Source organism: Pseudophryne corroboree, chromosome 9 (assembly GCF_028390025.1).
Source record: "Pseudophryne corroboree isolate aPseCor3 chromosome 9, aPseCor3.hap2, whole genome shotgun sequence".
NCBI classification, from domain to species: Eukaryota; Metazoa; Chordata; class Amphibia; order Anura; family Myobatrachidae; genus Pseudophryne; species Pseudophryne corroboree.
In genome coordinates this window covers 451,171,855-451,192,940 of record NC_086452.1, presented here as the reverse complement: position 1 = coordinate 451,192,940, position 21,086 = coordinate 451,171,855, and the positions used below count along the sequence as shown (strand labels likewise).

Below are 21,086 nucleotides of genomic sequence, written 5' to 3'. Positions count from 1 at the left end.
CTGACAACTATCACATGCCCCTATGCCGTTCATACCCCGTGCTGTCCAGCGGGCAGGTCCTCTAATGCAGAGCGCCGGTGTCCCGTCCGTGCTGCTACTGTCACTGACCCGCTCCGCCTCTCAGCTCGTCCTCAGCCATCCCCGTGTGAGAGATCACAGGGAGGGGCTGGAGGGAGCCTCAGATCCCCGCGCTCCGCCACACAGCCCAGTGCCGCCCGGGGAGAGCTGTACGTCGCTGCTGGGAGAGAGGAGCCAGGCCAGGGGGACACCCGTCTATAGAGGTACCAGCCTATGTGCCCTGCTGCCCCTATAGTGGTCTCTTTCTCCTAATCCTCCACCATCCCCACACCCCTCAAACCATGTCCCCGTCCCCCTCAGACATGCTATTCTGCCGATCCACGTGTTTTCCGACAAGTCTTGAATTACCGACTTGTCGGAAAAAAGCAACCGGCATTGAATAGGTCGGAACCCCTTCCGACCTAAAGCTGTCAAAAACTGCAATCTTTCCGACAAGAGGCAGTTTCCGATAGGTATTGAATACACCCCTAAGTGTCGGATCTTGCAACCAGTTGCAGCACTCCCATATACGGCCCATCAAACAGGGCGTCTCCGTATGTCTGCTTAGCCACCGCCCAGGAACCCCATTTCTGAGACCCATAACCACACTCAGATGGTGCGTCTGCACTCTCCGTACTTACCAGTTAATCGCTGATGCCCCTCGATGTCGTGGCAGGATAGAGGGGTGATAGATAATAGAACCGTGCTTAGGGGCATCGATGACTTCCATGGGGATAAACTGTGAGCAGAAGGGCAGCACGTTCAGCTCAGCCTCCAGCGACTTGTACTTCTCCACCACTTCTGGGAGCGCCTGGCCCTTCACCCTCCAGCGAGTAAACTTAAATACCGGCACTCCATCCTTTTCCGCTTCTGCTCCTGCACACGGAATGGGGAGACAGGCGTGTATCACATTGTGAGAGACAGGCGTTATTCATCCATCCTTCCTGCAGAGGGCGCTACACTAGAGCAGAGATGTACTACGTCTTTTTAGCTGTGCACTAATTGGGTTTCATGTGCGTTGACGAAGAAAACAACACCAAGAAGAAATGTAAAAATGTTGTGTTGACCTTTTTATGTGTCGACCAATTTTCATGTCGACCATTTCATGTGTTGGCCTTTTGTACCTATCAACCTTTTCCAGGGGTGGCCTTTTTACCTGTCGATAGAATGACCCTGTTGACCCATCCGTCTTTTTCCGTGTAGGCCATATGGGCTGTTGACTGTTGACCTAATTGCGGTCTACCCAATGATCCATACCCATTAGATCAATGTGAACAGCATAAAGGGACATAATAAACCTACAATAGTGACATACAGTATGAGGTAATTCTGAGTTGATCGCAGCAGTGAATTTGTTAGCAGTTGGGCAAAACCATATGCACTGCAGGTGGGGCAGATGTAACATGTGCAGAGAGAGTTAGATTTGGGTGGGGTGTGTTCAAACTGAAATCTAAATTGCAGTGTAAAAATAAAGCAGCCAGTATTTACCCTGCACAGAAACAATATAACCCACCCAAATCTAACTCTCTCTGCACATGTTACATCTGCCCCACCTGCAGTGCACATGGTTTTGCCCAACGGATAACAAATTTGCTGCTGCGATCAACTCTGAATTACCCCCTAAATCACATTATAATATCGCTATGTTTGTGTTCTACCAATTTTAAGTATATGCCGTGTTGCTGATAATTCTACTCCCATGCTTCTACTATATACAGTGTACAGTATATGTACTTGGGAAATAAAATAATATAATATAATCTGAATACCTAATGGATCGGCTTTGCCATCTTTGTCTGGGATGGTGAATACCCCCACCACTTGGTGTCCTTCCGTTAGAAGCTCCTTGTAGACCTCTTTCCCAAACAGACTCTGTCCGATCACAGCGATTCTCATGGCTCCGGCTGGGTGGAGAGACTGAGGAAGAGACATAGGATGTTTTACATTGGTAAATGGATCATAAAGAGTAAGTCGCTGATTCTGAGCCAGGCGCAGCGGCGTCCGTGTGTATTTCGCCTGTCGCACACCTGTGACTTTATCTAATAACACCACAAGACTTTCCCTCGTATACATCCGTGGTATAAATGTGCTGCTGCGCCACAGAAATGTACATACTGGGTGCAGATCTCCATCTGAGCATAGCCCCTGATGTACGCTATTGCGCACCCACGGCAGCGACGCATCCATAAGATGGGCTATCTTGGTGTCTGTTTAACCACCTCCCAGTTACCACCAAGGAACACCCAAGGCTTTGTGTGTGCGTCTAAAATTGCAACTGCGACACATCCATATAGAGAGTGGCACACATCCACGTAGAGAGAGTGGCACACATCCACGTAGAGAGAGTGGCACACATCCACGTAGAGAGAGTGGCACACATCCACGTAGAGAGAGTGGCACACATCCACGTAGAGAGAGTGGCACACATCCACGTAGAGAGAGTGGCACACATCCACGTAGAGAGAGTGGCACACATCCACGTAGAGAGAGTGGCACACATCCACGTAGAGAGAGTGGCACACATCCAGATAGAGAGAGTGGCACACATCCAGATAGAGAGAGTGGCACACATCCATGTAGAGAGAGTGGCACACATCCATGTAGAGAGAGTGGCACACATCCATGTAGAGAGAGTGGCACACATCCATGTAGAGAGAGTGGCACACATCCATGTAGAGAGAGTGGCACACATCCAGATAGAGAGAGTGGCACACATCCAGATAGAGAGAGTGGCACACATCCAGATAGAGAGTGGCACACATCCACGTAGAGAGAGTGGCACACATCCACGTAGAGAGAGTGGCACACATCCACGTAGAGAGAGTGGCACACATCCACGTAGAGAGAGTGGCACACATCCACGTAGAGAGAGTGGCACACATCCACGTAGAGAGAGTGGCACACATCCACGTAGAGAGAGTGGCACACATCCACGTAGAGAGAGTGGCACACATCCACGTAGAGAGAGTGGCACACATCCACGTAGAGAGAGTGGCACACATCCACGTAGAGAGAGTGGCACACATCCACATAGAGAGAGTGGCACACATCCACATAGAGAGTGGCACACATCCACATAGAGAGTGGCACACATCCACATAGAGAGTGGCACACATCCACATAGAGAGTGGCACACAGCCACATTGAGAGTGGCACACAGCCACATAGAGTGGCACACAGCCACATAGAGAGTGACACATCCACATAGAGAGTGGCACACATCCACATAGAGAGTGGCACACATCCACATAGAGAGTGGCACACATCCACATAGAGAGTGGCACACATCCACATTAGAGAGTGGCACACATCCACAATAGAGAGTGGCACACATCCACAATAGAGAGTGGCACACATCCACATAGAGAGTGGCACACATCCACATAGAGAGTGGCACACATCCACATTAGAGAGTGGCACAAATCCACACAGAGAGTGGCACACATCCACACAGAGAGTAGCACACATCCACATAGAGAGTAGCACACATCCACATAGAGAGTGGCACACATCCACATAGAGAGTAGCACACATCCGAATAGAGAGTAGCACACATCCACATAGAGAGTGGCACACATCCACATTAGAGAGTGGCACACATCCACATAGAGAGTGGCACACATCCACATTAGAGAGTGGCACACATCCACATAGAGAGTAGCACACATCCACATAGAGAGTAGCACACATCCACACAGAGAGTAGCACACATCCACATTAGAGAGTGGCACACATCCACATAGAGAGTGGCACACATCCACATTAGAGAGTGGCACACATCCACATAGAGAGTAGCACACATCCACATAGAGAGTAGCACACATCCACATAGAGAGTAGCACACATCCACATAGAGAGTAGCACACATCCACATAGAGAGTAGCACACATCCACATAGAGACCATAGAGAGTGGCACACATCCACATAGAGAGTAGCACACATCCACATAGAGACCATAGAGAGTGGCACACATCCACATAGAGAGTAGCACACATCCACATAGAGAGTAGCACACATCCACATAGAGAGTAGCACACATCCACACAGAGAGTAGCACACATCCACATTAGAGAGTGGCACACATCCACATAGAGAGTGGCACACATCCACATTAGAGAGTGGCACACATCCACATAGAGAGTGGCACACATCCACATAGAGAGTAGCACACATCCACATAGAGAGTAGCACACATCCACATAGAGAGTGGCACACATCCACATTAGAGAGTGGCACACATCCACATAGAGAGTAGCACACATCCACATAGAGAGTAGCACACATCCACATAGAGAGTGGCACACATCCACACAGAGAGTGGCACACATCCACACAGAGAGTGGCACACATCCACATAGAGAGTAGCACACATCCACATAGAGAGTAGCACACATCCACATAGAGAGTGGCACACATCCACAGAGAGTGGCACACATCCACATTAGAGAGTGGCACACATCCACATAGAGAGTGGCACACATCCACATAGAGAGTGGCACACATCCACATAGAGAGTAGCACACATCCACATAGAGAGTGGCACACATCCACATAGAGAGTGACACACATCCACATAGAGAGTAGCACACATCCACATAGAGAGTAGCACACATCCACATAGAGAGTAGCACACATCCACATAGAGAGTGGCACACATCCACATAGAGAGTAGCACACATCCACATAGAGAGTAGCACACATCCACATAGAGAGTAGCACACATCCACATAGAGAGTGGCACACATCCACATAGAGAGTGGCACACATCCACATTAGAGAGTGGCACACATCCACATAGAGAGTGGCACACATCCACATAGAGAGTGGCACACATCCACATAGAGAGTAGCACACATCCACATAGAGAGTAGCACACATCCACATAGAGACCATAGAGAGTGGCACACATCCACATAGAGAGTAGCACACATCCACATAGAGACCATAGAGAGTGGCACACATCCACATAGAGAGTAGCACACATCCACATAGAGACCATAGAGAGTGACACACATCCACATAGAGAGTAGCACACATCCACATAGAGAGTAGCACACATCCACATAGAGAGTGGCACACATCCACATAGAGAGTGGCACACATCCACATAGAGAGTGGCACACATCCACATAGAGAGTGGCACACATCCACATAGAGAGTGGCACACATCCACATAGAGAGTGGCACACATCCACATAGAGAGTGGCACACATCCACATAGAGAGTGGCACACATCCACATAGAGAGTGGCACACATCTCCACGCCGGCTTCATATACACCTGGTTGTGACAAGTCCTCATCATAAGCGTATATATTTGCACGTACTCTATAGAGTGTAAGCTTGTGAGCAGGGCATTCCTACCGCTATGTCTGTCTGCTTTTTCCTAGTTTTGTTCTATAACTGTTGTTCTAATTGTAAAGTGTCAGACTCCTAAGATTCAGCCGTCTGCAGCACGCAGAATCAGCATTCACACAGTCTACAGTTACAATGTCATCAGCATAATGTCGACAGCAGAATGCCGACATGGTTATAATGGGTTTTTAAAAGTATTTCAACTGTGTCGGCATTATAACTTTACATGTGACGCTTCACTATATTGTTTACAGTTATAATGCCAACACGGGTAAAATGCTTTAAATATCATTACAACAGTGTCTGCATTCTCCCGTCAACATTATGCTGTCGGCATTTTGACTATTAGCAGCGTAGCTGTCGACAAATCGCATGTATCCCGTGTCAGTATGCCTCCCCACAGAGATCGGAATTCTATGTGAAAGTGAACCAGGACATGAATCTGGAGACATCAGAGAGATGACCTTACACCTGAGGACAATGTGGCTGTGACAACAGTTACTTGTTCAGACCGGAGACAGCTCAGCTGGATGAAGGCATCGCTCTCATGATCATCTACAGCGGCACAACGGGTTTTAGCAGCTTACAATAGCCAGGAGGAAATCTGTATGTGCCAGCTGCGTTACCAGAGCTCCAAGAGCCAACAGCTGACAAGGGCATACAAGGACAGACAGGGCATACAAGGACAGACAAGGGCATACAAGTGCAGACAAGGTCATACAAGGACAGACAAGGGCATACAAGGACAGACAAGGACAGACAAGGGCATACAAGGGCAGACAAGGACAGACAAGGACAGACAAGGGCATACAAGGACAGACAAGGGCATACAACAGGACAGACAAGGGCATACAAGGGCATACAGGGACAGACAAGGGCATACAAGGACAGACAAGGGCATACAAGGACAGACAAGGGCATACAACAGGACAGACAAGGGCATACAACAGGACAGACAAGGGCATACAAGGACAGACAAGGGCATACAAGGACAGACAAGGGTGTATGAAGGTGATCCAGTCAAGATCCCGGCAGTTGAAATACTGGCGCCAGAATCCCAACACTACTCAGAATGGCTCCGGGATCACAACATTGATCCCCATTCTGGTGCTGGAATCCTCACCTGCGGGATCCTGAACGAGGATCTAATGGGCTGCTGGAGAGCTAAGCTGGGGTGGGGGTGGGGGGTAGGTTTATGCTGCGGGGGAAGAGTTAGAATTAGGCTGTGGGGAGGAGGGGTTAGGGTTAGGCAGCCCCAGGGAGGGTTAGGGTTGGGCTGCGGGAGAGGGAGGGTAAGATTTAGGCTGTGGGAAGTGGGGGAGGTTAGGGTTAGGCAACACCCAGAAAGGTTAGGGTTAGGTGGAAGGGGGTGAAGAGGAACGGGTCAGGCTACGGGAAAGGTGGGTTAAGGTTAGGGGGGATAAGGGTTAGCTTTATTAATTAATCAGTGTCAGTATTTTCATCACCCGGATGTCACTGTCGGTATTTTGGCAGCCGGCATTCCCACATTCGGGATACCGATACCAATCCCTGTGATTGAGTTTGTATACTGTGAGACTGGCAGGATGTAGCAGGTTCTCCCACAAAGCCAAAAAGAAGGAGGTTCCAAGGTGATGGCTGATAAGATGTGTTTGGATAATGTAAGTCGCTTTGGTTTTGCTCTATGGTAAAACATGATTTTACTATGTCAGGACTAATTCAGACCTGATCGCAACAGCAACATTTTTGTCTAATGGGCAAAGCATGTGCACTGCAGGGAGGACAGATATAACGGGGGTCATTCCGAGTTGTTCGCTCATTGCCGATTTTCGCAACGGAGCGATTAAGGCAAAAATGCGCATGCGCATGGTACGCAGCGCGCATGCGCTAAGTATTTTAGCACAAAACTTAGTAGATTTACTCACGTCCGAACAAAGAATTTTCACCGTTGAAGTGATCGGAGTGTGATTGACAGGAAGTGGGTGTTTCTGGGCGGAAACTGACCGTTTTCTGGGAGTGTGCAGAAAAACGCAGGCGTGCCAGGATAAAACGCGGGAGTGGCTGGCCGAACGCAGGGCGTGTTTGTGACGTCAAACCAGGAACGAAACGGGCTGATTGCAGTGTAGGAGTAAGTCTCGAGCTACTCAGAAACGGCAAATAATTATTTAGTAGCAGTTCTGCTAATCTTTCGTTCGCTATTCTGCTAAGCTAAGATACACTCTCAGAGGGCAGCGGCCTAGCGTGTGCAATGCTGCTAAAAGCAGCTAGCGAGCGAACAACTCGGAATGAGGGCCCATGTGCAGAGAGAGTTAGATTTGGGTGTGAAATCTAAATTGCAGTGTAAAAATAAAGCAGCCAGTATTTACCCTGCACAGAAACAAAATATCCCACCCAAATCTAAGTCTCTCTGCACATTTTATATCTGCCCCACCTGCCATGCATATGGGGGGTGACAGAGCCGTAACTACGTGTATGCCAGGTGTGCCTGGCACACAGCGCAGTCACCCTGAGGGCGCAACAACCAGCATTCTATTTCAGCGGCTTGTAATGAGTTAATTTGACTCATTACAAGCTGCCTGGGCTGTGTGCGCCGCGCTGGAGAAGAGGAGAGGAGCAGCTCCGAAGGCAGGGGAGGAGGAGGAGGGAGGGGGACTGGAGCCGCAGCAGCGCTATGTAATTGGTGGTGGCGCCGCTGCAGCTGTCCCTCTCCTTCAGCATTGGCTGGCCGGCGCTGCTGTGAATGCTGGGATGCGCTTCCCTCATCTCAGCATTCACAGCAGCGGCGGCCAGCCAAAGCGGAAGGATAGGGACAGCTGCAGCAGCGCCACCACCAATTACACTGCGCTGCTGCGGCTCTCGAATCCCCCTCCCTCCTCCTCCTTCTCCCCTGCCTCTGGAGCTGCCAGCATTGAGGAGCCTGACTGCCTGAGCCAGCGGGGAGAGATGGTAAGTATCCGTCTGTCTGTCTGTCTATCTATCTGTCTCTGTCTATCTATCTATCTATCTATCTATCTATCTATCTATCTATCTATCTATCTATCTATCTATCTATCTATCTCTCTATCTATCTATTCTGCCTGCCATAATGTGTAAAAAGGGGATGCTATCTGCCGTAATGTGTAAAAAGGGCACGCTGTCTGCCGTAATGTGCAAAAAGGGGAACGGTCTGCCGTAATGTGTAAAAAGAGGATGCTGTCTGCTGTAATGTGTAAAAAGGGGGACGCTGTCTGCCGTAATGTGTAAAAAGGGGACGCTGTCTGCCGTAATGTGTAAAAAGGGGACGCTGTCTGCCATAATGTGTAAAAAGGGCACGCTGTCTGCCGTAATGTGTAAAAAGGGGACGCTGTCTACCGTAATATGTAAAGAGGGACGCAGTCTGCAGTAATGTGTAAAAAGGGGGACGCTGTCTGCCGTAATGTGTAAAAAGAGGACGCTGTCTGCCGTATTGTGTAAAAAAAGGGGACGCTGTCTGCCATAATGTGTAAAAAAAGTGGACGCTGTCTGCCATAATGTGTAAAAAAGGGGACGCTGTCTGCCATACTGTGTAAAAAAGGGGACGCTGTCTGCCATACTGTGTAAAAAAGGGGACGCTGTCTGCCGCACTGTGTAAAAAAGGGGACGCTGTCTGCCATACTGTGTAAAAAAGGGGACGCTGTCTGCCGCACTGTGTAAAAAGGGGATGCTGTCTGCTGTAATGTGTAAAAAGGGGACGCTGTCTGCCATAATGTGTAAAAAGGGGGACGCTGTCTGCCGTAATGTGTAAAATGGGGATGCTATTTGCCGTAATGTGTAAAAAGGGCACGCTGTCTGCCGTAATGTGCAAAAAGGGGGACTGTATGCCGTAATGTGTAAAAAGGGGATGCTGTCTGCTGTAATGTGTAAAAAGGGGGATGCTGTCTGCCATAATGTGCAAAAAGGGGACGCTGTCTGCCATAATGTGCAAAAAGGGGGACTGTCTGCCGTAATGTGTAAAAATGGGACGCTGTCTGCCGTGATGTGTAAAAAAGGCACGCTGTCTGCCGTAATGTGTAAAAAGGGGACGCTGTCTGCGGTAATGTGTAAAAAGGGGACGCTGTCTGCGGTAATGTGTAAAAATAAGAATTTACTTACCGATAATTCTATTTCTCGGAGTCCGTAGTGGATGCTGGGGTTCCTGAAAGGACCATGGGGAATAGCGGCTCCGCAGGAGACAGGGCACAAAAAGTAAAGCTTTAGGATCAGGTGGTGTGCACTGGCTCCTCCCCCTATGACCCTCCTCCAAGCCTCAGTTAGGTACTGTGCCCGGACGAGCGTACACAATAAGGAAGGATTTATGAATCCCGGGTAAGACTCATACCAGCCACACCAATCACACTGTACAACCTGTGATCTGAACCCAGTTAACAGTATGATAACAGCGGAGCCTCTGAAAAGATGGCTCACAACAATAATAACCCGATTTTTGTAACTATGTACAAGTAATGCAGATAATCCGCACTTGGGATGGGCGCCCAGCATCCACTACGGACTCCGAGAAATAGAATTATCGGTAAGTAAATTCTTATTTTCTCTATCGTCCTAGTGGATGCTGGGGTTCCTGAAAGGACCATGGGGATTATACCAAAGCTCCCAAACGGGCGGGAGAGTGCGGATGACTCTGCAGCACCGAATGAGAGAACTCCAGGTCCTCCTTAGCCAGAGTATCAAATTTGTAGGATTTTACAAACGTGTTTGCCCCTGACTAAATAGCCGCTCGGCAAAGTTGTAAAGCCGAGACCCCTCGGGCAGCCGCCCAAGATGAGCCCACCTTCCTTGTGGAATGGGCATTTACATATTTTGGCTGTGGCAGGCCTGCCACAGAATGTGCAAGCTGAATTGTATTACACATCCAACTAGCAAAAGTCTGCTTAAAAGCAAGAGCACCCAGTTTGTTGGGTGCATACAGGATAACAGCAAGTCAGTTTTCCTGACTCCAGCCGTCCTGGAACCTATATTTTCAGGGCCCTGACCACATCTAGCAACTTGGAGTCCTCCAAGTCCCTAGTAGGCGCAAGACACCACAATAAGCTGGTTCAGGTGAAACACTGACACCACCTTAGGGAGAGAACTGGGGACGAGTCCGCAGCTCTGCCCTGTCCGAATGGACAACAGATATGGGCTTTTTTGAGAAAAAAACCACCAATTTGACACTCGCCTGGTCCAGGCCAGGTCCAAGAGCATGTTCACTTTTCATGTGAGATGCTTCAAATCCACAGATTTGACTGGTTTTAAACCAATGTGTTTTGAGGAATCCCAGAACTACGTTGAGATCCCACAGTGCCACTGGAGGCACAAAAGGGGGTTGTATATGCAATACTCCCTTGACAAACTTCTGGACTTCAGGAACTGAAGCCAATTCTTTCTGGAAGAAAAATCGACAGGGCCGAAATTTGAACCTTAATGGACCCCAATTTGAGGCCCATAGACACTCCTGTTTGCAAGAAATGCAGGAATCGACCGAGTTGAAATTTCTTCGTGGGGCCTTCCTGGCCTCACACCACGCAACATATTTTCGCCACATGTGGTGATAATGTTGTGCGGTCACCTCCTTTCTGGCTTTGACCAGGGTAGGAATGACCTCTTCCTGAATGCCTTTTCCCTTAGGATCCGGCGTTCCACCGCCATGCCGTCAAACGCAGCTGCGGTAAGTCTTGGAACAGACATGGTACTTGCTGAAACAAGTCCCTTCTTAGCGGCAGAGGCCATAAGTCCTCTGTGAGCATCTCTTGAAGTTCCGGGTACCAAGTCCTTCTTGGCCAATCCGGAGCCATGAGTATAGTTCTTACTCCTCTACGTCTTATAATTCTCAGTACCTTAGGTATGAAAAGCAGAGGATGGAACACATACACCGACTGGTACACCCACGGTGTTACCAGAACGTCCACAGCTATTGTCTGAGGGTCTCTTAACCTGGCGCAATACCTGTCCCGTTTTTTGTTCAGACGGGACGCCATCATGTCCACCTTTGGTAATTCCCAACGGTTTACAATTATGTGGAAAACTTCCCCATGAAGTTCCCACTCTGCCGGGTGGAGGTCGTGCCTACTGAGGAAGTCTGCTTCCCAGTTTCCATTCCTGGAATGAAACACTGCTGACAGTGCTATCACATGATTTTCCGCCCAGCGAAAAGTCCTTGCAGTTTTTGCCACTGCCCTCCTGCTTCTTGTGCCGCCCTGTCTATTTACGTGGGCGACTGCCGTGATGTTTTATCCCACTGGATCAATACCGGCTGACCTTGAAGCAGAGGTCTTGCTAAGCTTAGAGCATTATAAATTTACCCTTAGCTATATTTATGTGGAGAAAAATCTCCAGACTTGATCACACTCCCTGGAAATTTTTTCCTTGTGTGACTGCTCCCCAGCCTCTCGGGCTGGCCTCCGTGGTCACCAACATCCAAAACTGAATGCCGAATCTGCGGCCCTCTAGAAGATGAGCACTCTGTAACCACCACAGGAGAGACACCCTTGTCCTTGGATATAGGGTTATCCGCTGATGCATCTGAAGATGCGATCCGGACCATTTGTCCAGCAGATCCCACTGAAAAGTTCTTGCATGAAATCTGCCGACTGGAATTGCTTCGAAGGAAGTCACCATTTTTTTACCATGGCCCTTGTGCAATGATGCACTGATTTTAGGAGGTTCCTGACTAGCTCGGATAACTCCCTGGCTTTCTCTTCCGGGAGAAACACCTTTTTCTGGACTGTGTCCAGAATCATCCCTAAGCACAGGAGACTTGTTGTCGGGATCAGCTGCGATTTTGGAATCTTTAGAATCCACCCCTGCTGTTGTAACAGTATCCGAGATAGTGCTACTCCGACCTCCAACTGTTCCCTGGACTTTGCCCTTATCAGGAGATCGTCCACGTAAGGGATAATTAAGACGCCTTTTCTTCGAAGAAGAACCATCATTTCGGCCATTACCTTGGTAAAGACCCGGGGTGCCGTAGACAATCCAAACGGCAGCGTCTGAAACTGATAGTGACAGTTCTGTACCACGAACCTGAGGTACCCTTAGTGATAAGGGCAAATTTGGGACATGGAGGTAAGCATCCCTGATGTCTCGGGACACCAGATAGTCCCCTTCTTCCCGGTTCGTTATCACTGCTCTGAGTGACTCCATCTTGATTTGAACCTTTGTAAGTGTTCAAATTTTTTTAGATTTAGAATAGGTCTCACCTAGCCTTCTGGCTTCAGTACCACAATATAGTGTGGAATAATACCCCTTTTCTTGTTGTAGGAGGGGTAATTTAATTATCACCTGCTGGGAATACAGGTCGTGAATTTTTTCCCATACTGCCTCCTTGTCGGAGGGAGACCTTGGTAAAGCAGCCTTCAGGAGCCTGCGCAGGGGAAACGTCTCGACATTCCAAACTGTACCCCTGGGATACTACTTGTAGGATCCAGGGGTCCTGTACGGTCTCAGCGTCATGCTGAGAGCTTGTCAGAAGCGGTGGAACGCTTCTGTTCCTGGGAATGGGCTGCCTGCTGCAGTCTTCTTCCCTTTCCTCTATCCCTGGGCAGATATGACTCTTATAGGGACGAAAGGACTGAAGCTGAAAAGACGGTGTCTTTTTCTGCAGAGATGTGACTTAGGGTAAAAACGGTGGATTTTCCAGCAGTTGCCGTGGCCACCAGGTCCGATGGACCGACCCCAAATAACTCCTCTTCCTTTATACGGCAATACACCTTTTGGAATCTGCATCACCTGACCACTGTCGTGTCCATAAACATCTTCTGGCAGATATGGACATCGCACTTACTCTTGATGCCAGAGTGCAAATATCCCTCTGTGCATCTCGCATATATAGAAATACATCCTTTAAATGCTCTATAGTCAATAAAATACTGTCCCTGTCAAGGGTATCAATATTTTTAGTCAGGGAATCCGACCAAGCCACCCCAGCTCTGCACATCCAGGCTGAGGCGATCGCTGGTCGCAGTATAACACCAGTATGTGTGTATATACTTTTTATGATATTTTTCCAGCCTCCTGTCAGCTGGCTCCTTGAGGACGGCCCTATCTATAGACGATACCGCCACTTGTTCTGATAAGCGTGTGAGCGCCTTATCCACCCTAAGGGGTGTTTCCCAACGCGCCCTAACTTCTGGCGGGAAAAGGGTATACCGCCCATATTTTCTATCGGGGGGAACCCACGCATCATCACACACTTCATTTAATTTATCTGATTCAGGAAAAACTACGGTAGTTTTTTCACATCCCACATAATACCCTCTTTTGTGGTACTTGTAGTATCAGAAATATGTAACACCTCCTTCATTGCCCTTAACGTGTGGCCCTAATAAGGAATACGTTTGTTTATTCACCGTCGACACTGGATTCAGTGTCCCTGTCTGTGTCTGTGTCGACCGACTAAAGTAAACGGGCGTTTTAAAAAACCCTGACGGTGTTTTTGAGACGTCTGGACCGGTACTAATCGTTTGTCGGCCGTCTCATGTCGTCAACCGACCTTGGCGCGTGTTGACATTATCACGTAATTCCCTAAATAAGCCATCCATTCCGGTGTCGACTCCCTAGAGAGTGACATCACCATTACAGGCAATTGCTCCGCCTCCTCACCAACATCGTCCTCATACATGTCGACACACACGTACCGACACACAGCACACACACAGGGAATGCTCTGATAGAGGACAGGACCTACTAGCCCTTTGGAGAGACAGAGGGAGAGTTTGCCAGCACACACCAAAAACGCTATAATTATATAGGGACAACCTTATATAAGTGTTTTCCCTTATAGCATATTTTTTATATATTTCTAACGCCAAATTAGTGCCCCCCCTCTCTGTTTTAACCCTGTTTCTGTAGTGCAGTGCAGGGGAGAGCCTGGGAGCCTTCCCTCCAACCTTTCTGTGAGGGAAAATGGCGCTGTGTGCTGAGGAGATAGGCCCCGCCCCTTTTTCGGCGGCCTCGTCTCCCGCTCTTAACGGATTCTTGCAGGGGTTAAATATCTCCATATAGCCCCCGGAGGCTATATGTGAGGTATTTTTAGCCAAAAAAGGTTTTCATTTGCCTCCCAGGGCGCCCCCCTCCCAGCGCCCTGCACCCTCAGTGACTGCCGTGTGAAGTGTGCTGAGAGGAAAATGGCGCACAGCTGCAGTGCTGTGCGCTACCTTAAGAAGATTGAGGAGTCTTCTGCCGCCGATTCTGGACCTCTTCTCGTTTCAGCATCTGCAAGGGGGCCGGCGGCGAGGCTCCGGTGACCATCCAGGCTGTACCTGTGATCGTCCCTCTGGAGCTAATGTCCAGTAGCCAAGAAGCCAATCCATCCTGCACGCAGGTGAGTTCACTTCTTCTCCCCTAAGTCCCTCGTTGCAGTGATCCTGTTGCCAGCAGGACTCACTGTAAAATAAAAAACCTAAGCTAAACTTTTCTAAGCAGCTCTTTAGGAGAGCCACCTAGATTGCACCCTTCTCGGCCGGGCACAAAAATCTAACTGAGGCTTGGAGGAGGGTCATAGGGGGAGGAGCCAGTGCACACCACCTGATCCTAAAGCTTTACTTTTTGTGCCCTGTCTCCTGCGGAGCCGCTATTCCCCATGGTCCTTTCAGGAACCCCAGCATCCACTAGGACGATAGAGAAAAGGGGACGCTGTCTGCCGTAATATGTAAAGAGGGACGCAGTCTGCAGTAATGTGTAAAAAGGGGGACGCTGTCTGCCGTAATGTGTAAAAAGGGGACGCTGTCTGCCGTATTGTGTAAAAAGGGGACGCTGTCTGCCATAATGTGTAAAAAAGGGGACGCTGTCTGCCATACTGTGTAAAAAAGGGGACGCTGTCTGCCGCACTGTGTAAAAAAGGGGACGCTGTCTGCCATACTGTGTAAAAAAGGAGACGCTGTCTGCCGCACTGTGTAAAAAGGGGACGCTGTCTGCTGTAATGTGTAAAAAGGGGACGCTTTTCTGCCGTAATGTGTAAAAAGGGGGACGCTGTCTGCCGTAATGTGTAAAAAGGGGGACGCTGTCTGCCGTAATGTGTAAAAATGGTGACTGGCTGCCGTAATGTGTAAAAGGGGCTTTACCTGGTGTAGTGGCGCTACTGTGCACCGTAGTGTGAATTGGTATTATTATGTGGCCACACCAGGGGCGGAACTCCCGGAGGCAACGGAGTCAGTTGCCGCCGGGCTCCAGTCCCGAAGGGGGCACCTGGCTCCTGCACTGACCATGCCCTCCCTTTTTTACAAGAAGCATTGAGCCACCCAGCCGAGGCGGAGCGCCCATTAGCATCAGCGCGGTGCTCCCCCTCTGTGACCCGATACTGAGTCAGCAGCGTTGTCGTGGTCATGGCCATATCATGTGCAGTGCCGCTCCTTCCATTGGATACTATTGGCCTGTGTGTGTGAGACACTGCACTATGCTTGTCTGTCTCTAATACATTGCTCCATCAGCTCTCTCCTCTGACTGGATGGATGCTATCGGCGCGGCTGTCCAGCTTGGGGATGCGGCGGTAGCCGCGCTGATAGCATACATCCAGTCAGAGGAGAGAGCTGATGGAGCAGTGTATTAGAGACAGACGAGCGTAGTGCGGAGCAGTGTCTCACACACACATAAGGCTGACGGAAGCTGAGAGCTGTGTCGCCATGTACAGAGCCCCGGCCAGCAGCTGCAGCACCCGGAACAATGCGTGGGGCACACAGGCAAGGTGATAGCCATGCAGGGTCACGAAAGCGGAGGCTGAAGAGAAAAAAGGGGAAGGCTCTAAAAAGTGAGTAGTTGTCATCTGGGAAGGAGAGCCGGGGCAGGGCTCTCATTAGGTGGCCTATTGTTCAACTTTAATTCATACTATATTGGATGTCTTTTGTCATTCGCATGAACTGTGGGGCCAGTGTGGAGTGGGCAGGCAGGCTGTCTACAGGCCAGTGCTCCAATCCCCCCCATACCAATGCTCCACCTTCCCAACCATCCCACTTCCCCCATATCATTGCCCCCTCACCTAACACCCCAGAGATAGTCCAGTCACAGTGACACCCCTCATTCAGCCTAATGCTCGCCCTTCTCCAGTTTAGTTTTTTCCCTCCCGCCCCATCTCACTAACACCCTTCCCAAACAACCCAGTACTCCTCCCCCCCTTCGCCATTGGAGGATGTGGTCACGCAAGATGACCACCCCCTACTGCCTGTGGGACATAGCAGTCGCCGCCAATAGCACCGCCACCCATCACCACTGGAGGCTAGGTAGGGGCCCCAATGCATTGCCTTGCCCAGAGTCCTGCACTGCTGTTGAGACAGCCCTGGTCATGTGACATCTGACCGTGACCCTAGCAGTTGGCTGTACTGAGGAGCCGGCCTGGACTGGAGACAGCGCACAAAGTGGAGGGTGGTGACTGATGCGCCATCACTGTCTATGGCGATAGGTGTCAGGAGAGAAGCTGTGGGCACTGGCACAACAGATTAAACTGTATGACCCAAATAAATGGGGGGGCATGGCTCTCACAGAGGAAGTGGGACATGGCTCGCATAGGGTGAAGGAGGACATGCTCACATAGGGGAAGGAGGGGGGGGGGGGCGATGACACATGGGCCCCTAGTTGTAATAAAAGGGAGAGACAAGCCAAGCAGCCAGGTGAGGGACGCCAAAGCCTGAGACACAGTGTGATCATTGAAATTTTAAGTTGTAATTTATTTTCGGTGCTGATGTGTATGTTATTTTTCATGTGAAACCAATGGGCGGCATCTAATTAGCCCTGATCCATTTTCGGCTGACAAAACAACCAGATATCGTGATTAATGACCGATGGTCATTATCACGGTATCCTATTACGGGCCGTTTTCATAAATCCCCAATCCAATGTGTTATTGCGGGTTTGGGAGTTTGTTTATTGCGGATTATACTTCGGGTGGGTAATCCCTGATAAGTGCCGGCATCTGGGAGAGGAGCGCCGCATCGAGGCTAATAGGCCCCCGGTGATACAATTACCCACAGTCATTGGCCGTGGGTAATTGGATACCCCCCCACTGTTTTATTATGATCACTGTGGTGGCCTATGTGCTGTATTATTTTTCTATCTGTTCCGTGCCAACGTGTTTTATTCTGATCGCTGTGGTGGCCTATGTGCTGTATTATTTTTCTATCTGTGCCAAGGTGTGTGTGTGTTTTTTAACTACAATGGGAAGAGTAATGCAGTGGCGAGTATAGGGGAGTTCAGTTAAAAAAATACAAATTATTTTTTGCGGGTCAGGGGGTGGGGGGTGGGAGAGGGGGCACAACATTTTTCTTGCCTCCGGGCATCTGGGATGAAGTTACGCCACTGGGCCACACCCCTTTTCCATGAAGCCACGCCCCTATAATTTTTTTACGCACGCCTACGGCGCGCACTGCCCCTGTTTTGCATAAACGGGGGGGGGGATGCCAATGCTGTTTCTTGCACACAGCACTAAAATGCCTAGTTACGGCACTGGGGGGTGATTCAGAGCTGATCGTAGCTGTGCTAAATTTAACACAGCTATGATCAGTCACACTGACATGCGCCCAGCACAGGGCTAGCACACCCACATGTCAGTCACTGCCCCGTCGCAGAAGTACAAAAGCATCGCACAGCGGTGTGCTTCAGGAGTAGCTCCCAGCCAGCGCAGCTCCTGCGCACTGACCGGGAGCTACTCGTCACTGCCCGGGTCGCAGCTGATGCGTGTAATGTCACGGAGCCGCCGCATCCCGCCCCCCAAACAGTCCGGCCATGCCTGCGCTAGCCGGACCGCGTCCCCCTAAACGGCGTCTTTACGCCGACGTCCCTCCCCCTCCCGCCCAGCGACCGCCTCTGCCTGTCAATCAGGCAGAGGCATTCACTAGCTATAAACAGCCGCCGGCGCCTCAGTGCAGTTCAGACCCAATCGCTGCTGTGCGAAAACGCACAGCAGCGATCGGTCTGAATGACCCCCCATGGTTTTGCCTATTAGAGAAAGATTTTGCTGCTGTAATCAGGTCTGAATTAGGCCAAATGTCCTGAATGATCTGATGCTTATAGTAACATTGTAATTACTGCATTGAATTAATAGTCACAATATTGACACCATGATAACAAACATATAACATTTGTTCTACAATCTATATGTGCGGTGTAAGGCGAGAATAGCCTTTGTAGCAGTGTAAGGGGGAGCTGTCCAGTTTCCACCAATCAGGAAACAGATTCACTCCAGCCTCCCAGGGGTTTGCCCAATCCGCTGTGAGCATGCAAATGTGTAACGCTCCGTTCTCAAGGATTACTGTAGTTCAGTGACCTGAGAAAGTGGCAAATCACATTACAGCTGTATATCAGCTATAAACACGCAAGATGTAAGAGCAACGCATCACGCATAAGATATGCATGCACCTATGGCCTAGCTGGCTGGGTATACTGGCACTTGTTGTTCCACAGGTTGCATAACTTCTGCCCTAGAGTATATCTAATGGTTTTCAATTTTCTTCATATTGCTTAATTAAAAATGAGGTTTATTTACTAAGCATCCGCAGGGTCCTGTTGCGTTTAAACCTGAATACACGGGGTGTTTTGCTATTTAAAGCATTGTCCTTTTAAATGTCAGATTTAAATGCAGCGGGAAGCAATGGCTTTCACACATAAATAAACCCCATAGGGCAGGCATGTCCAAACTGCGGCCCTCCAGCTGTTGTGAAACTACATATCCCAGCTTGCCCTGACACAGTTTTGCTCTCAGAGAATGCTAAAGCTGTGTCAGGGCATGCTGGGATGTGTAGTTTCTCAACAGCTGGAGGGCCGCAGTTTGGACATGCCTGCCTTAGGGTCTCATGATGTGAACTATATTTTAACACATTCAATGGAATAATAATCGGCAGCAGAGCTCGCCCCCCTAGGGGCCCGAGCTCACCCCAGACACACTGATTTTTGTATGCAGAGAGAACATTAATTAACGGCTACGAGGAATAGACAGATCCTTATCACTTTTTACAGAATATTCCTTAAAACAGAGGTTCTCAAACTCGGTCCTCAGGACCCCACACGCTGCATGTTTGGCAGGTCTCCTCACAGAATCGCACGTGAAATAATTAGCTCCACCTGTGGACCTTTTAAAATGTGTCAGTGAGTAATTAATACACCTGTGCACCTGCTGGGTTACCTGCAAAACATGCAATAAATAGTGGAAAACTGCTCTAATCAAGCTGGTAACAATCCCCAGGTGCTGCGGGAGAGGGTTACTCTAGACAAGAAATACAAAAGGGATTTTCCCACGCACTCTGCTGGCTGTTAGTAAGAAGAACTATATACTATGTAATAATAGGAAATTTAGAGCTCTTCGTTACATATGTTTTGCAAAAGATATGATAAGCCTCCAGGCCACTTCACGGCTGCTCTATTGCTGGAGGTCCCTAACTAAGCATAGGTCCAAGGCTTGGACCCCACAAAGTCGGCTCAGGCCCGACCACCCCAGGGCAGCACACCATTGAACATGCACTGTGTGGGCTCCCGAGGACCGAGTTTGAGAACCTCTGCCTTAAAACGTTGTTTTGTAAATAGCAAAAGTCAAATTAGTTATAGTGGCTTCTGTGTGTCATGTCTCTGCTTACTGACCTGTACTATGGGGGACATTTACTAAGCAGTGATAAGAGCGGAGAAGTGAGCCAGTGGAGAAGTTGCCCATGGCAACCAATCAGCACTGAAGTAACATCTATAATTTGCATACTATAAAATGATACAGAACTGCTGATTGGTTGATGGGGAAATATCTCCACTGGCTCACTTCTCCGCTCTTATCACTGCTTAGTAAATGTTCCCCTAAACCTTACTTACATGCAAAAACAGCCACGTTATTACGCAGTGCTGTACACATCAGAGATTAATAAGGAGGACCTTGTCTTACAGGCTTACAGTCGGTATACTATGTTGGCAGCTGACTGCAGGCGTCTCCTGGCAAAGTACTGATAACCATGCACTTACTGACCCCAAGGGCGAAAAATACCATTTTACTATATTAATGTCAGCAGAAAACTGGCAGTAAATTCACATGTACAACCAAGAAACAACTGTATTTATGATGGAGCAATGAATGTCTTAATTATTTGTTGTGCTAAGTACACTTCTTGCAACATTAGCCTTAGGAGCTTGCAATCTATCAACACATGACTTTACATATTTTGGCACTGTATCTATACTGGTAGTATACATCTGCTTGTCCATGTTATTCATTCACATGCAGACATTCCCCTAGAAGTATAAGGGGCACACAGCTCCCCCACCCAGTACTCACCTGGAGAGAGGACACTGCAGGAAGCTCAGCAGAATAGAATCTCCCAGCAAAGGTGTGGGGAGGTACTTTGCAGAGGCAGGAGGTGCGGCTGTGGAGGTGGAGTCAGTGAGCAGGGATGTGATTCTGGCTCTCAGCCCTGGATGAATTATTACAGTAACACTCCAGGACACCCTCATAACAATACAGAGACGTCAGAGCGTGGTAGACTCAGACCTTTGTTATTGTATAGACCTGTCACTGCCAGACTTGCGTCATATACAGTATGTGCTAAATCCCGCCCATAGGGACTTTTATTCTACACGTTTCAAGTCAAGCCTGTGGTTTTTCATTTGACAAAGTGACCTGCGGATTGCAAAGTTCAATTCAGTTTCTTTAAATCCTATTTATTACCTACACAAAGGAGCTGCAAGTACAGAATACACTTACACTACGCATAGCGGCGGGTGGTCTTCAGGTTGCCGGCAGC

At 49.1% G+C, this 21,086-nt stretch overlaps 1 protein-coding gene across 1 annotated transcript in view; it reads right to left on the bottom strand.

Moving 5' to 3' along the window:
* The window catches only part of ALDH1L1 (aldehyde dehydrogenase 1 family member L1), a 55,790-nt gene extending 35,095 nt beyond the window's left edge, over nt 1-20,695 (bottom strand). Inside the window, exons 1-3 of the mRNA XM_063941197.1 lie at nt 20,621-20,695; nt 1,827-1,974; nt 699-933 (exon numbers count right to left, since the gene is read on the bottom strand). Coding sequence (XP_063797267.1) covers nt 699-933; nt 1,827-1,953 — 362 coding nt within the window. The 5' untranslated portion in view covers nt 1,954-1,974; nt 20,621-20,695. The remainder of the gene's footprint in view (nt 1-698; nt 934-1,826; nt 1,975-20,620) is intronic.
* Nucleotides 20,696-21,086: the final 391 nt, after the last annotated feature.